This window comes from Sorex araneus, chromosome 1 (assembly GCF_027595985.1).
Source record: "Sorex araneus isolate mSorAra2 chromosome 1, mSorAra2.pri, whole genome shotgun sequence".
Taxonomy (NCBI): domain Eukaryota; kingdom Metazoa; phylum Chordata; class Mammalia; order Eulipotyphla; family Soricidae; genus Sorex; species Sorex araneus.
The window spans coordinates 399,697,199-399,711,466 of NC_073302.1; the positions used below are offsets into that span (position 1 = coordinate 399,697,199).

General features: G+C 40.6%; 1 protein-coding gene across 1 annotated transcript in view; it reads right to left on the minus strand.

Annotated features, from left to right (window-relative positions):
* Positions 1 to 14,268, minus strand: part of GNAI1 (G protein subunit alpha i1) — an 89,329-nt gene that overhangs the window by 24,923 nt on the left and 50,138 nt on the right. Inside the window, exons 2-3 of the mRNA XM_004602136.3 lie at positions 7,834 to 7,876; positions 7,606 to 7,747 (exon numbers count right to left, since the gene is read on the minus strand). Coding sequence (XP_004602193.1) covers positions 7,606 to 7,747; positions 7,834 to 7,876 — 185 coding nt within the window. The remainder of the gene's footprint in view (positions 1 to 7,605; positions 7,748 to 7,833; positions 7,877 to 14,268) is intronic.

Here is a 14,268-nt window from a genome sequence, read left to right on the forward strand (position 1 = left end):
CTGACTCTCCCAGCACCTCCAGAAATAACCCCCAGGCGGAAAGCAAGGAGAAGCCACCTAGTAGAGGTGTGGCTCAAAAGCTCTCGAAAAGAAATAAATTAAATGGCAATAAGCATGAGTTTCACTATGTCAAGAACATTTTGGTTACATCTGTTTTACAAATAGAACTCTGCTTTATGCTTGTTTATGCTGGTTTATGCATAAATAAGAACTTTATGCTTATTTCTGATAATCAGTAACTGAGGAGAAAATATTAGAGGTGCACAGTACATTTCAAATGAGTGTTAATCCTCTACCCTCATATTACCCTGAACACACTCGACCTTGTCAAATGAGTGTTAAGGGACTAGAGAGGGAATGCATGGGTTAAGGCACCTGATTTGCATGTGGCTGACCCCAGTTCTACCTCCAACACCACCTTTGATCTCCAGAATATTTCCAGGAGTGATTCCTGAACATAAAACCAGGAGTAAGCCTTGCATACTGCTGGGCATGGCGTGTCCACCCCCCTGCAACTCCCAGAAAAAGAGTTAATATAAAATTGTAACATAAATAGTCTACTGTTTTTAGAAGCAAAAATAATGCAAAAATTAAAGATTGTACTATAAAAATACAATGAGGAAAAATCTGAGGAACATTTGTATTAGTGGAACTGGTAAATAATGTGTACATTCCAACAACCAAATATATAATGAAAACACCAAATCTCTAAAAGGTAAAGAAAGGATAACATAAGTCCTCTAACAGAAAAAGCAAAACACAGAAAATGACAATAAGCAAATTAAACACTTTCACTAACATTGAAAATCAAATTGAAGACTTACTAATAAGTTAATCTTTTTTTCTTAATGTGAGACTATTTATTCTGGACTAACAAAGATCCTAACAAAAGGCAGTCTCATAAACTACTGTTAGTAGCAAGGTAAACTGATATCATCTTTTTTTAAAACACAGTCTAGCAATCTGGAAGACTTTATGAATTACACGTGAAATGAACTAAATATGGGGCATGAACCATACTTCTAGTAGTACTGTTTGAAATGATGCAGTATCAAAGACATACTAATAGGTCTTTATATAAAAGGTTTTCCTAACTTCATATTATTTAAAATAATCTACCAATAGAGCTTCGCTCACAAATTAACTACACTCATTCTGAGAATTTTCAAAGATACTAGGCACAAAATTTGATTGTTCTATGGCATCTATAAAAATAATTTGCTGCCTCATGTTTAAATAATGCACAATCTGCTTTGCAAATATGCCAAATGTGAAGCAAACCACAGGTACTTTGGTCAGTATCCCTCAAAATTTTACATCCTCAGTCAATTCTCTCTAAATAACACTATATATTAAAATGCAATTCCAAGCAAAACACCAACAGAATTTCTGTTTTAATTGGAATGAGGAGAAGTAAGTTTGGTCTCAAGTTTATGGGGAAGAACAAGGTATAACTACACTGAAATTTACGTAAACAGTGTACAGGATCGTTGTACCTTTTGATACTACTGATAAAATTAATCTTACAAAGAAAAGAAATGTGACTGACAAAAATTATGACACTAATGCAATAATTACAAACAACAATAGTAGCAGTATTTATTTGGCATCCACTATAACCATGAAACATTGCAATTCACATTGATGTCACTATTCCTGAATCCTAGTCAGGATTATACATTCATTTTAGGATGAAAAAAAGTTAGAGAGGGTTAGTAATTTAGTCAGTGAAAGTGATCTGAGAAAGGAATGGACACTCTCAATAGGAAATTCATGGTTGTTTTGAAGCAATCTACTTACTGATAGCATTTGGAAGTCACAGAGGAATAGGGTTTTTTAAAAAAATGTTTTAAATCAAGAGTTGATCAAATAAATAGAATACACTTAAGATTCCCACCCAACTCACACCCCGAGATGCACAGGGGTCCCTCCTGGCTCTGCACTAAGGAAATTACTCCTGGCAGTGCTCAGGGGACCATGTGGGATGCTGGGAAATTAACCTGGGCTGGCAGCATGCCAGGCAAATGCGCTACCCGCTGTGCTATTGCTCCACCAGCCCAAAATGTTTTCTTTTGTATACACTAAAAAATTTTCATCACAAGAAAAAAAAAAGATTCCCTCCTAACCAGAGAAAATAATATTTACAGGTAAATGACATTCTAGAAAAATGAATTTTTTTTTTCTTGTTTTGCCACACCAGCTTGGGCTCATGCTAATTCCTGGTTCTGTGCTCAGGGATCACTTTGGCAGGCTTGGGGGACCACATGGTACACTGGGAATTGAATCCAGGCCAGGCCTGTGCAAGGTAAATGCCCTACTCACTCTATTATCTCTCGACCCCTTAGAAGAGCAAAAGTCACTGTCACTGTCACTTTCACTGTCATCCTGTTGCTCATAGATCTGTTCGAGCGGGCACCAGTAACATCTCTCATTATGAGACTTAATGTTACTGTTTTTGGCATATCCAATACGCCACCGGGAGCTTGCCAGGCTCTGCCATGCGGGCAAGATACTCTCGGTAGCTTGCCGGGCTCTCCGAGAGGGGTGGAGGAATCGAACACGGGTTGGCCTCGTGAAAGGCAAATGCCCTTCCGCTGTGAACCGAAGACTGTATTTCAAGTAAGAGACATTGATCTTAACAAATTGCAAAAAATATAAATAAATAAATAAACCCATTTCTCCAGCCCTCTTCTTTTTGCCTTTCCTTTCCCTTTCCCATTTCCTTTTCCTTTTTATTTCTGTGCCCTCCCCTCCTTTTCTTTACTTTTTTTTTTTTTTTGGTTTTTTGGGTCACAGCCAGCAATGCTCAGGAGTGACTCCTGACTCTGCACTCAGGAATCACTCCTGGTGGTGCTCAGAGGACCATATGGGATGCCGGGGACTGAACATGAACTGGCCGCATGCAAGGCAAATTCCCTCTCTGCTGTACTCTCGCTCTACCCCAACCCACCTTTTCTTCTCTTGGCTGCACAAAGGTATTTTTTCCAGGGACAGAATTAATAATCTCCCCTACCTTCTACTACCTATATAAACAATGATTTTCTGTTTCTTACATTTTTCTTTTTCGGGACCCAGGGCTGAGATCTCCAAGCCTGCTCGGATCGGGATTGGGCCTCTTCCACCCAGATGCCCATTTTCCAGTAGGTAAGCGGTCACACCCAGAAACTGCCCCCAGCGCCGTGTTATCCTATCAACGGCCAACATCCAGAGACTATAAAACCAAGCCTAGTTCTCCCTCTTAGAGAACCTGGCAAGCTACCGAGAGTTTCCTGCCCACATGGGAGAGCCTGCCAAGCTCCCCGTGGCGTATTCATATGCCAAAACCAGTAACAATGATGGGTCTCATTCCCCTGATCCTGAAAGAGCCTCCAATGCAGCACTGCTGGGAAGGATGAGTAAAGAGAGGCTTCAAAAATCTCAGGGCTATGATGAATGGAGATGTTACTGAGACCGCTCGAGAAAATAGACGATCAATGGGATGACAATGATGATGATGATGACAAAATAAAACTCAAGTAGCAAAATTATTTTAAAAAGTGAAAAAATATACTATCAGAAATATTTAAAAAATACAAAGGTTAATATTCCTAATACTCAACAGAATATATGTGAAAAGGTCACCTTAATAGAATTGAGCAAAAAATACTAAAAGAAGTTCAGGAAAAAAATACAAAGAGTTCTCAACCTCACTAACATTCAGAAAAAATATAAACTAGGATAAAAGTCTCTTTCAATCATTTTATATTATAAATTAAAATGCTGATAATATCTATGCTTGTGAGGCTCTGAGAAAGTAAGTAGAAGGAATCATTAAGATTAAATAACTTTGTTCCAGCGCTCATATTTCCAGGAATTGATATGTTAGAAACAGAAATATATTTGGCCCTAGAACATATTGTATCTTCTTAATCACAGAATGCTGTTTCCATATTTTTATCTAGAAAGCTGTTACTTTTTAAATCGACATGCCAATGTCCCTTCTTCACAGTCTCATCATATTCAACTAATATTAGCTTTCTTTAGCACAAGTCCTTTAAAATATTAAAGTCTGGGCAGAAGCAAGTGAACCTAGGACATAAAATAAAATGATCAAAACTAACATGAGAATACCTGTGTGATGCATCAGTAACAACAACCAAATAGAAAGAATATTCGGTAGATAGAAAAGGAATAGTTACTAGGATATAAGTAGAGTCAGGTAAAGTGGATCATATTAGGACATGTGAAGCAAATGTGAGTAAAACAAATTATATCCAAGCATCTGCAAACAAGTGGGAAAAAAAGTCCCTATTGAGAGAACAATGTTTCAGTCAACATGGAAACTAAGACCAAATCAGATTAGTAGGGTAGGAGGGGGGTGAGAAAACAGGACCTGAGGAAGACTGCTCAACGAATTAGTACATGGCTAATCTGGTGAGGCCGTCACTTAGATCCGAGGCACCAAAGGCCCTCAGCTCTCCTCTTCCAGATACCCCCCCATTCCCACTTGGCATGGTCCTGGTGGCTCTAGCACTGTCTGGAATGTTTTTGACAATACAAATAATGATAATAATAATGAAAAGGAGGAGCTATAATAATAAGGCTGAAATTAGAAGACATCTTTATTAAGATGTCTTTTATTATCATTTTATTAAAGCATGATAATAAATATCATAAAAAGCTGCTTGTACTGGCCCTTCACTGTCATCTGAAATGAAGACTATAAAAATCTTTTGATTATTCACGTCCAAAAGCGAAATGCGCAACAATATGGTATGTGAAAAAAGAAAAAGGATTAAAAAGTCATCATTGGAATTGGTGAATGGGACTGGAGCAATAGCACAGCGGGTAGGGCATTTGCCTTGCATGTGGCCAATCTGGGTTTGATTCCTCCGTCCCTCTCGGAGAGCCCGGGATTCTGAGAGTATCCTGCCTGCATGGCAGCGCCTGGCAAGCTACCCGTAGTGTATTCAATATGCAAAAAACAGTAACAAGTCTCACAAGTTGTGAGAGACGTTACTGGTGCCCACTCGAGCAAACTGGTGAACAACAGAATGACAGTGCTACAATTTATATCTTTTTTTCTTCTTCTTTTTTTAATCTAAGGATTAGTCCTGTCTGTGATAAGACAGAGATCAAAAAGCATTTTTAGATGACTGAATGATGAATATGTTATAAACTGAATGAACAGTGGAGACGAGTCTAAAAAAAATGAATAAGGGTCAAATCTAGTCTCAGAAGACAAATATATGGAGGATCATTATTTAAATGATCTTGAAAGCTATTGCAAATTTAAGCACACTATGCTTTTGAATCTTTAAAGGAAAATCAAAGCAAATGACAATGTCCCAGAAATTTACTAAAATTATTAGAATTTATATGATAAAGTAGGAGCTGGAGAGATTTACAAGGGTTAAACAGCACAGGTCTTTCATGCCATCAACCCTGGCTTGGCACCTGACATCAAGTGGGTCCATAGAACATCACCAGATGCATCCCTGGAATCCTCAGAGCCCCTCGATTATGCAGCCATGAGTACCCCTAAGACTGCTGGGGTGGTCAAGGCAACGCTGACATCACATCCTGAACAGCACCACATCTTCAAGGCCATTTGTCCGAGAATATAGGGTGGGATTTTCAGGCTCCAGAACAATGCTTAGAAGCCTATCCTCCATCCCAAGCCCCCTCCAGTAAATAAACAAGATTTATTTTATAGATTCCACCAGCACTGCTTTCATTTTGCTTTATTTTCTATCTACATGAATTGAGCTTCTGGTTTTAAAAATCTACTATAGGCCAGAGAGACAGGACAGCAGGCAGGGCACTTGCCTTGCAGATGGTCAACCCTCAGTTTGATCCCCAGCACTCCATAGGACCTCCTGAGTCCCACCAGGAGTGACCCCTGAGCACAGAGCCAGGTATTTTTTTTTTTTTTGCTTTTTGGGTCACACCCGGCGATGCACAGGGGTTACTCCTGGCTCTGCACTCAGGAATCACCCCTGGCGGTGCTCAGGGGACCATATGGGATGCTGGGATTTGAACCCGGGTCGGCCGCGTGCAAGGCAAACGCCCTACCCGCTGTGCTATCGCTCCAGCCCCAGAGAGCCAGGTATTGAGGTATTGAGTACTGCTGGATGTTGCCTCACACCCACTCAAACAGAAAAGAAAAAAAGATAAAGATAACTATGTAGTCTATACCAAAAGTCTCCACAGTAATGGGAAGACTGCATGCAACACACACACACACACACACACACACACACACACACATACACACAAAGCTGAATGCATAATGAAGAAACTCTAAACAGTAGTGCTAGTGTAGTGGTCGTCAACTCTTTTTTTTACAAATATTAAAAAAATTGCTAGAGAGTCAGTTACAGGTCTTGGGTTGGTTAAGTTTTAACATGCAAGGATAGAATCTATGAAGAATAAACTATACAAATAATAAAATGTGAACACATCATGCAAGAAACACACCAAGAGAGGAAAAGAAGACAGTGCCAGATGGACTGAACAAGGGCTGCTCCCAATCTAACCCCCAAAAAAGTTATTGGGTCAAATACCAAAAAGCAAAGTTACATCGACTTGGTTACCACCAGCTGTGACAGTCTTTATATCATACTATCTTTTGGGTTCCAGTTCCTTTACTGATTAAGTCCTGGAACCAGCTTATCTCCAAAGGGCTCCTGTAGCAGGAAATTTCTGATAAGTGTTCCAAACAGTATTTTCCTATTTCTAAGATAGAAAAACTTTTACACTGTTCTCATTTTATGTGATTAGATTGCATTGTATTCTAGTATGAATTCAAAGAACCATTTCAACATTCCAAATTAAAAAGAAAAAATAAACTTTGTTTTTTGAAGAGTGCCAATGCAGGCTCTTAACTAAACCTGGGAGTAATTAGCAAAATGTGTTAAGGAGGTAAGAGTAGTACCAAGTACCACTAATTGTACAGAAAATACTGACCTGATTATTCAGCTGTCCAAGTGAACTAATGGATAAGGAAAGTGCACTGCAATAAAGGGCAGAGTATAGGGCTGGAAAGATAGAAGAGCACTTCCTGTGTATAAAGCAGACCCAGGTTCAATCCCTTGCACCAAATATGGTTCCAGAGGCCCCTCCAGGAGTGAATCCTGAGCTCAGATCCAGGAATAAGCCTTGAGGATAGCCAGGTATGGCTAAAAAGCCAGTAATAATAATAATAAGTCACTGTCACTGTCATCCCATTGCTCATCCATTTGCTCGAGCGGGCACCAGTAACGTCCCCATTGTGAGATTTGTTACTGTTTTTGGCATATCGAATACACCACGGGCTCTGGGCTTGCCAGGCTCTGCTGTGCAGGCAAGATACTCTCGGTAACTCGCCGGGCTCTCCTAGAGGGGTAAATCGAACCTGAGTTGGCCGCGTGCAAGGCAAACGAAAGAGTAAATATTCTTCATATTCTCATTACAATCACTTGAATGTCTGACTCACTTCACCGACTACGATCCTTTCGTCTAGTCTGAGTAAGTGGTCGGTTTCAGAGAGATGTTTGGTAAATCTATGCTGCATAGTGGGGTATTATTAGGCAACTTATTTTCATTACTCATCAGGCTTGCTTCTATGTGAGTTTAATAACTTACCGCCCGAGCTGAGTCACCAAAGTCTATCTTCAATCTGCCCATGGCCCTAATGATAGCAATGATGGACTGGATAGTGTTGCTGTAGACCACCGCTTTGTACTGTTTACATTCCTCTTCAGAGTAGCCTGCTTCATGAATGATTCTAAATGGACAAAAAAGATAATAGTTACTTCCTGTGGTGGAAGCATATAGTTAAATGTAAGAAAACATGACTTTAAATCGACTTACTTCATCTGCTTCACAATTGTGCTTTTCCCAGATTCACCAGCACCTGAAAAAAGCAAAATAAAAAGAGATTATTTCACTTCTTCACCATGTGTATCTGACTTCCAGTAACACAAAAACAATTATTTTCTTCTTTTTCATAGTTAATTTTATAACCTAAAATGAGTTTTAATGGTTTCTAATCAAGATAGAAAAGGTTTTAAATATCTCATTTTTTATTATTTCATAATATTTATATTCAAATGTTCAACAGAAAAAAATGCTTGCTATAGTTTATGTGTATTTCTAAAATTATTAAAATTCTATTTTCAGTATCTCCACTTAAAAGTCCTATAAGTCAGTTTTATTCAAGATTTTGCTGCTTCACACTGGAAAATGTTTTTTCTAGCCAACTACCATGATTTTAACCTTTGCCTTTGTGAGGTAGGTGGCAGTAGTGCCAAGAAACCACACAAGTTTTAAAATATTCAACATGTCAATTTGGCTCTGCCTTATGCAGTATATGCTCAGCCCTGGTTATTAAATACTTAAAACACACAGACAACAGTATCCCCCAGTCCTAAGGAATATGATGGTGTGCAAGGCCGAAATACTTGTTCCTTCCTTCCGTGTTTGCTCATCTTCCCTATCACCCAACTTATAAAGCCATTTTCAAAATTTCTCTTCGACTCTCTTCATATGCAGTCTCCACACGATTTGAAATCTAACCAGAAAGTTCTACTTATGAAATATTCTTTAATAAAATTAGAGTCCTCACACCCTTCACATGTTAACAACAGACACTATTTTTACATCAAATTAGTCTAGTTGTCAGGCTCCTCCTGACTGCTATATACCAAGTATAGTCAATTAGCTACATGTTGTCTTTTTGCCAAAGCTATAGATCACATTGGGATGCATCTCTGTTTAAGATACAGAAGCAGAGTTTTCCCTGTGTGGCCCCATGTCCCATTTTCCAGAGCCATTCCTACAGTATTTCATGCTCTGATATTACTGATAAGTTTATAGTCCCAAGAACCTCTATTACTGATCACATGGACACTCTCCAACAGTTTTCTTTTTTGTGCCAACATCCAGTTTACCACCAGGTTGGTAAGCCTCAGTCAAATATCAAACACCTCTCCTTCACCAGCCTTTCACGACCCAGTCATCCTGTGAATCCTGCTGTCTCCCATTTGGTACATATTCCTATTTGAATTTTCAGTGGCTAACTTGTGTTAGACAGAAACCTTCTTTAACTTAAGCTATTTTTTATTTTTATTGATACAAGCAGTTGGCAAACTTCCAGGTTCTTTACCCTTTTTTCACACACAAACACACACACACACACACACACACACAGAAACAACATTATCATCATAAGGCACGGTTAAATGGCTTATATGAAAAATCTACTGTGGTGGGTGGAGGAGAAATTGCTTATATTTTAGTAATGATTTGATATTCAAGAAAATTTCCTTGCTGAATTAACAACGAGGGCATTCTTCATTTACAGACAGTCTCTGAATTCTTGAGGGCATCTGCCAATACAAACAATTCCCAAATAAGTAACCCATTATTTATTAGTCATCAACAGTGTACTTGGCTCTGTTGAAAAGTACAATTGTACGAATTATGGCTCACACGTTTCTCTAATTTGAGAGGTCCCAGGCTGTTTACAGTTTACATAGAGAGCTTCCATGAACGGTCTACTGGTGAAATAACTCAACAACTCAAAAGGCCCAGAAAATGGCTTGCTTGATAAAACCTGTAAAGTTTCAGAGCTATACAAAGGGGAAATATCGGAACCAGTTTTCAGATAAACCATCCCAAGACAAGATTCTTACAAGATGAACTACATGCACTCAGAGCAGTATTTAGAAATTTTAGCCAGGAAAAGTAAAACATTTCTAATATAAGACAACCTAAAATTCTAATTTTCCTTAAAATAATGGATGGATGACCCAGGACACTCAGTTTAGTGGTAAGGACCTGTCCCAATGGCCTGTGTTTCAAAAAGCCCAGGAATCTGTTTAACATTAGACTGGGAATGACAGATTTCTTGATTAGATTTCTATTTAATTTCTGTGCTGGTCAACAAGTACTCCTTGAGCCCCTCCCCGCCCCCTGCCCGCCGCCGCTCGGGGCTTCTCCTGAAGCCCCTGCCTGGCACCTTTCCGCCGCCGCCGTCGGATCCTGACCAATCTCCATCCTGCAGGTAAACAGGCAATCCTTTGGAGAGCCTGCCTCAGCGCGGAGAAGCCCCCTCCCCGCCCCCTGCCCGCCGCGGCTCGGGGCTTCTCCTGAAGCCCCTGCCTGGCACCTTTCCGCCGCCGCCGTCGGATCCTGACCAATCTCCATCCTGCAGGTAAACAGGCAATCCTTTGGAGAGCCTGCCTCAGCGCGGAGAAGCCCCCTCCCCGCCCCCTGCCCGCCGCGGCTCGGGGCTTCTCCTGAAGCCCCTGCCTGGCACCTTTCCGCCGCCGCCGTCGGATCCTGACCAATCTCCATCCTGCAGGTAAACAGGCAATCCTTTGGAGAGCCTGCCTCAGCGCGGAGAAGCCCCCTCCCCGCCCCCTGCCCGCCGCGGCTCGGGGCTTCTCCTGAAGCCCCTGCCTGGCACCTTTCCGCCGCCGCCGTCGGATCCTGACCAATCCCCACTCTGCTGCTTAGGGGCGTGTCCTCATCTCAGGGGGCGTGGCCTAAAAGTGGGCGTGGCCTCTTTCGGGAGCGGCGGCCGCTAACGCGGCCGCAGTTATTCTTCGCTACCTCAGCTCAATCCGTACTGTGTATTCCTTTGAAAACTCACTTTTGCGATCTCAAACATTTATGTAAAATAGCCATTAGCTTAGGCTGACACTATAAAAGCTATCAGGGAATAACGGAAGTTTAGCACAATCGGAGCCCCTTCTTCCCACAAAAAGGAAGAGGAATAAAGAACTACAAGGTTCCAACTCTGCACTTCCGTGACAATATGAAGAAACAGCGAAAATCCCCTCCACCAAGAGAGGGAGAACAAAAGATACTAGAAACCTCAAAAGAGTCTCCCAACATCTACGACCTCTCAGATAAACAATTCAGAGAGGAAATATGGAGGAGATTCGACCTACTCCAAGCAACTATGGAACAGACATCCAATAAATTAAGGGAGGAGATGAATCAAGCGCTCGAACGGTCTACCAAGAAAATACAGGAAGAAATCAGAGCAGAAATGAGAGCAGAAATTTCAAACCTTCGAACGGAAGTCTCACAAATACAGCAATCGGTAGATGAAATAAAAATCTCACTAGATGCCCTCAACAGCAGAATGACTACAGCCGAAGACAGAATCAGCGAGCTTGAGGATGAGCTGCAGAAAGCTTACAGACAGCAACAAATCATGGCCAAAGACCTCAAAATGGCTATAGAGCGAATCAGAGCCCTGGGGGATGACTTCAAGAGGAACAACATAAGAATCATTGGAGTACCAGAACCACAGGGAAGTAACGCCAATGAAAAAAACATAGTCAAAGACATCATCGCTAAGAAATTCCCAGAGCTGGAGAAGGCAGGCGTCCAGATACAAGAAGTCCGAAGAGTGCCAGCAAAAAGAGACCCAAATAAAAAGACTCCAAGGCATCTCATAGTCAGAATGGCGGATGCTCTAGATAGAGACACAATTCTACAAGTAGCAAGGTCAAAGAGGGAAATCACATACAAAGGAGCACCCCTCAGATTTACGGCCGATCTGTCAGAAGAAACCCTCCGAGCCCGAAGACAATGGTGGGACATAGTGAAAAAACTCAACGAAATGAATGCCTCACCAAGAATACTTTATCCAGCTAAACTCTCACTCAAACTCGAAGGAACCATACACTATTTCTCAGACAAACAACAGCTCAGGAACTTCATAGACTCAAAACCAATCTTGAAAGAAGGTCTAAAGGGGCTACTGTAAGACAAGGAGGAGCCCCATAAGAACAACAAATCCCACAGAAAGATGACACAAAACCACATCACAATAATCTCTCTCAATGTCAATGGCCTAAATGCACCTATCAAGAGACACAGAGTGGCTAAATGGATACGGAAATTAAACCCAACATTCTGTTGCCTGCAAGAAACACACCTGAACAAACAGAGTAAACATAGACTCAAAGTCAAAGGATGGAAAACAATCCTCCAAGCAAACAACCCCCTTAAAAAAGCTGGAGTGGCCATCCTGGTATCCGACAACATAGATTTCAGGATGAAAAAGATCAAAAGGGACAGCGAAGGTCATTTTCTGTTTATCAAGGGATATGTACAACAGGAAGAAATCACACTCTTAAACGTATATGCTCCTAACGAACGACCGGCTAAATATTTAAAACGACTCCTAACAGACTTCAAAGAGGACATCACTAACAGCACAATTGTAGTCGGAGACTTCAATACGGCCTTATCACCTCTAGATAGATCCACAAGAACAAAACTCAACAAGGAAACACTGACTCTGAATGAAGAAATCGAAGAGAGAGGCCTAATAGACCTATACAGGGCCTTACACCCCAAAAAGAAAGAATACACATTCTTTTCCAGTGCACATGGAACATTTTCAAAAATAGACCATGTACTGGGCCCCAGAACATACCTCAATAGAATCGGAAAAATAGAAATTGTATCAACCATCTTTTCAGACCACGATGCACTGAAGATAGAAGCTAACCACCCACAAATACGGATAATCAAATCAAACACCTGGAAATTAAACAATTCCATGTTGAACAATGAGTGGGTCAAGAAGGAAATCAAGGAAGAAATCAAAAGATACTTAGAAACAAATGAGAATGAAGACACGAGCTACCAAAACCTATGGGACGCAGCTAAAGCCGTGTTAAGGGGAAAATTTATAGCTCTCCAAGCATTCCTCAGGAAGGAAGAAAGGACCCACATAGATAGCTTGACTTCACGACTCAAGACCCTAGAAAAGGACCAGAGAAAGGACCCCAAACCAGACCGAAGGAAAGAAATAATAAAAATTAGAGCAGAAATTAATGACATCGAAACCAAAAAAACAATCCGAAAGATCAATGAAACAAAGAGTTGGTTCTTTGAGAAAATAAATAAGATTGATAAACCGCTAGCAAGTCTCACAAAGAAAGAAAGAGAGAAAACTCTAATAAATCGAATCAGAAATGAAAAGGGGGACATCATAACAGAAACCAGTGAGATTCAAAAGATCATTAGAGACTACTTTGAAAGTCTTTATGCCACAAAAAAGGAGAACCTAAAAGAAATGGATGGATTCCTTGATTCCTACAATCTCCCAACACTGAAGAAAGAAGACCTGGAATACCTGAATAGACCCATCAATGTTAAGGAAATTGAAACGGTAATCAAAAACCTCCCCAAAAACAAAAGCCCAGGCCCAGATGGTTTCACTGGCGAATTCTTCCAAACATTTAAAGAAGACCTATTGCCTGTTTTCCTCAAACTTTTCCAGGAAATTGAAAAAACAGGAACTCTCCCAAACAGTTTCTATGAAGCACATATCTCCCTAATACCAAAAGCAAACAAAGACACCACTAAGAAAGAAAATTACAGACCAATTTCCCTGATGAACACCGATGCGAAGATCCTCAACAAAATACTAGCAAATAGGATCCAACAACTCATCAAAAAGATCATACATCACGACCAAGTGGGATTCATCCCAGGGATGCAAGGATGGTTTAACATTCGGAAATCAATCAACATAATCCAGCATATCAACAAAAGTAAAGATAAAAACCATATGATCATATCAATAGATGCAGAGAAAGCATTTGACAAGATCCAACACCCTTTCATGATGAAAACCCTCGCCAAAATGGGGTTTGGAGGAACTTTCCTCAAGATAGTCGAAGCCATCTATCACAAGCCTACGGCAAGCATTATCCTCAACGGGGAAAAACTAAGGGCCTTTCCTCTGAGATCGGGCACAAGACAAGGATGCCCACTCTCACCACTCCTCTTCAATATAGTACTGGAAGTACTTGCGATAGCTATTAGACAAGAAAAAGAGATTAAGGGCATCCAGATAGGAAGGGAAGAAATCAAACTCTCACTATTTGCAGACGACATGATACTATATCTAGAGAAGCCTAAAACCTCTACTAAGAAACTCTTAGAAACAATAGACTTATACAGTAAAGTTGCAGGCTACAAAATCAATACCCAAAAATCCATGGCCTTCATATATGCAAACAATGAGGCAGAGGAAAGGGACATGAAAAAAGCAATCCCATTCACAATCGTGCCCCAGAAAATCAGGTACCTCGGAATCAGCTTAACCAAGGAAGTAAAAGACCTTTACAAAGAAAACTACATAACGCTACTCCATGAAATTAAAGAGGACATGAGGAAATGGAAACATATACCCTGCTCGTGGATAGGGAGAATCAATGTTGTCAAAATGGCAATACTCCCTAAAGCGTTATACAGATTCAATGCGATCCC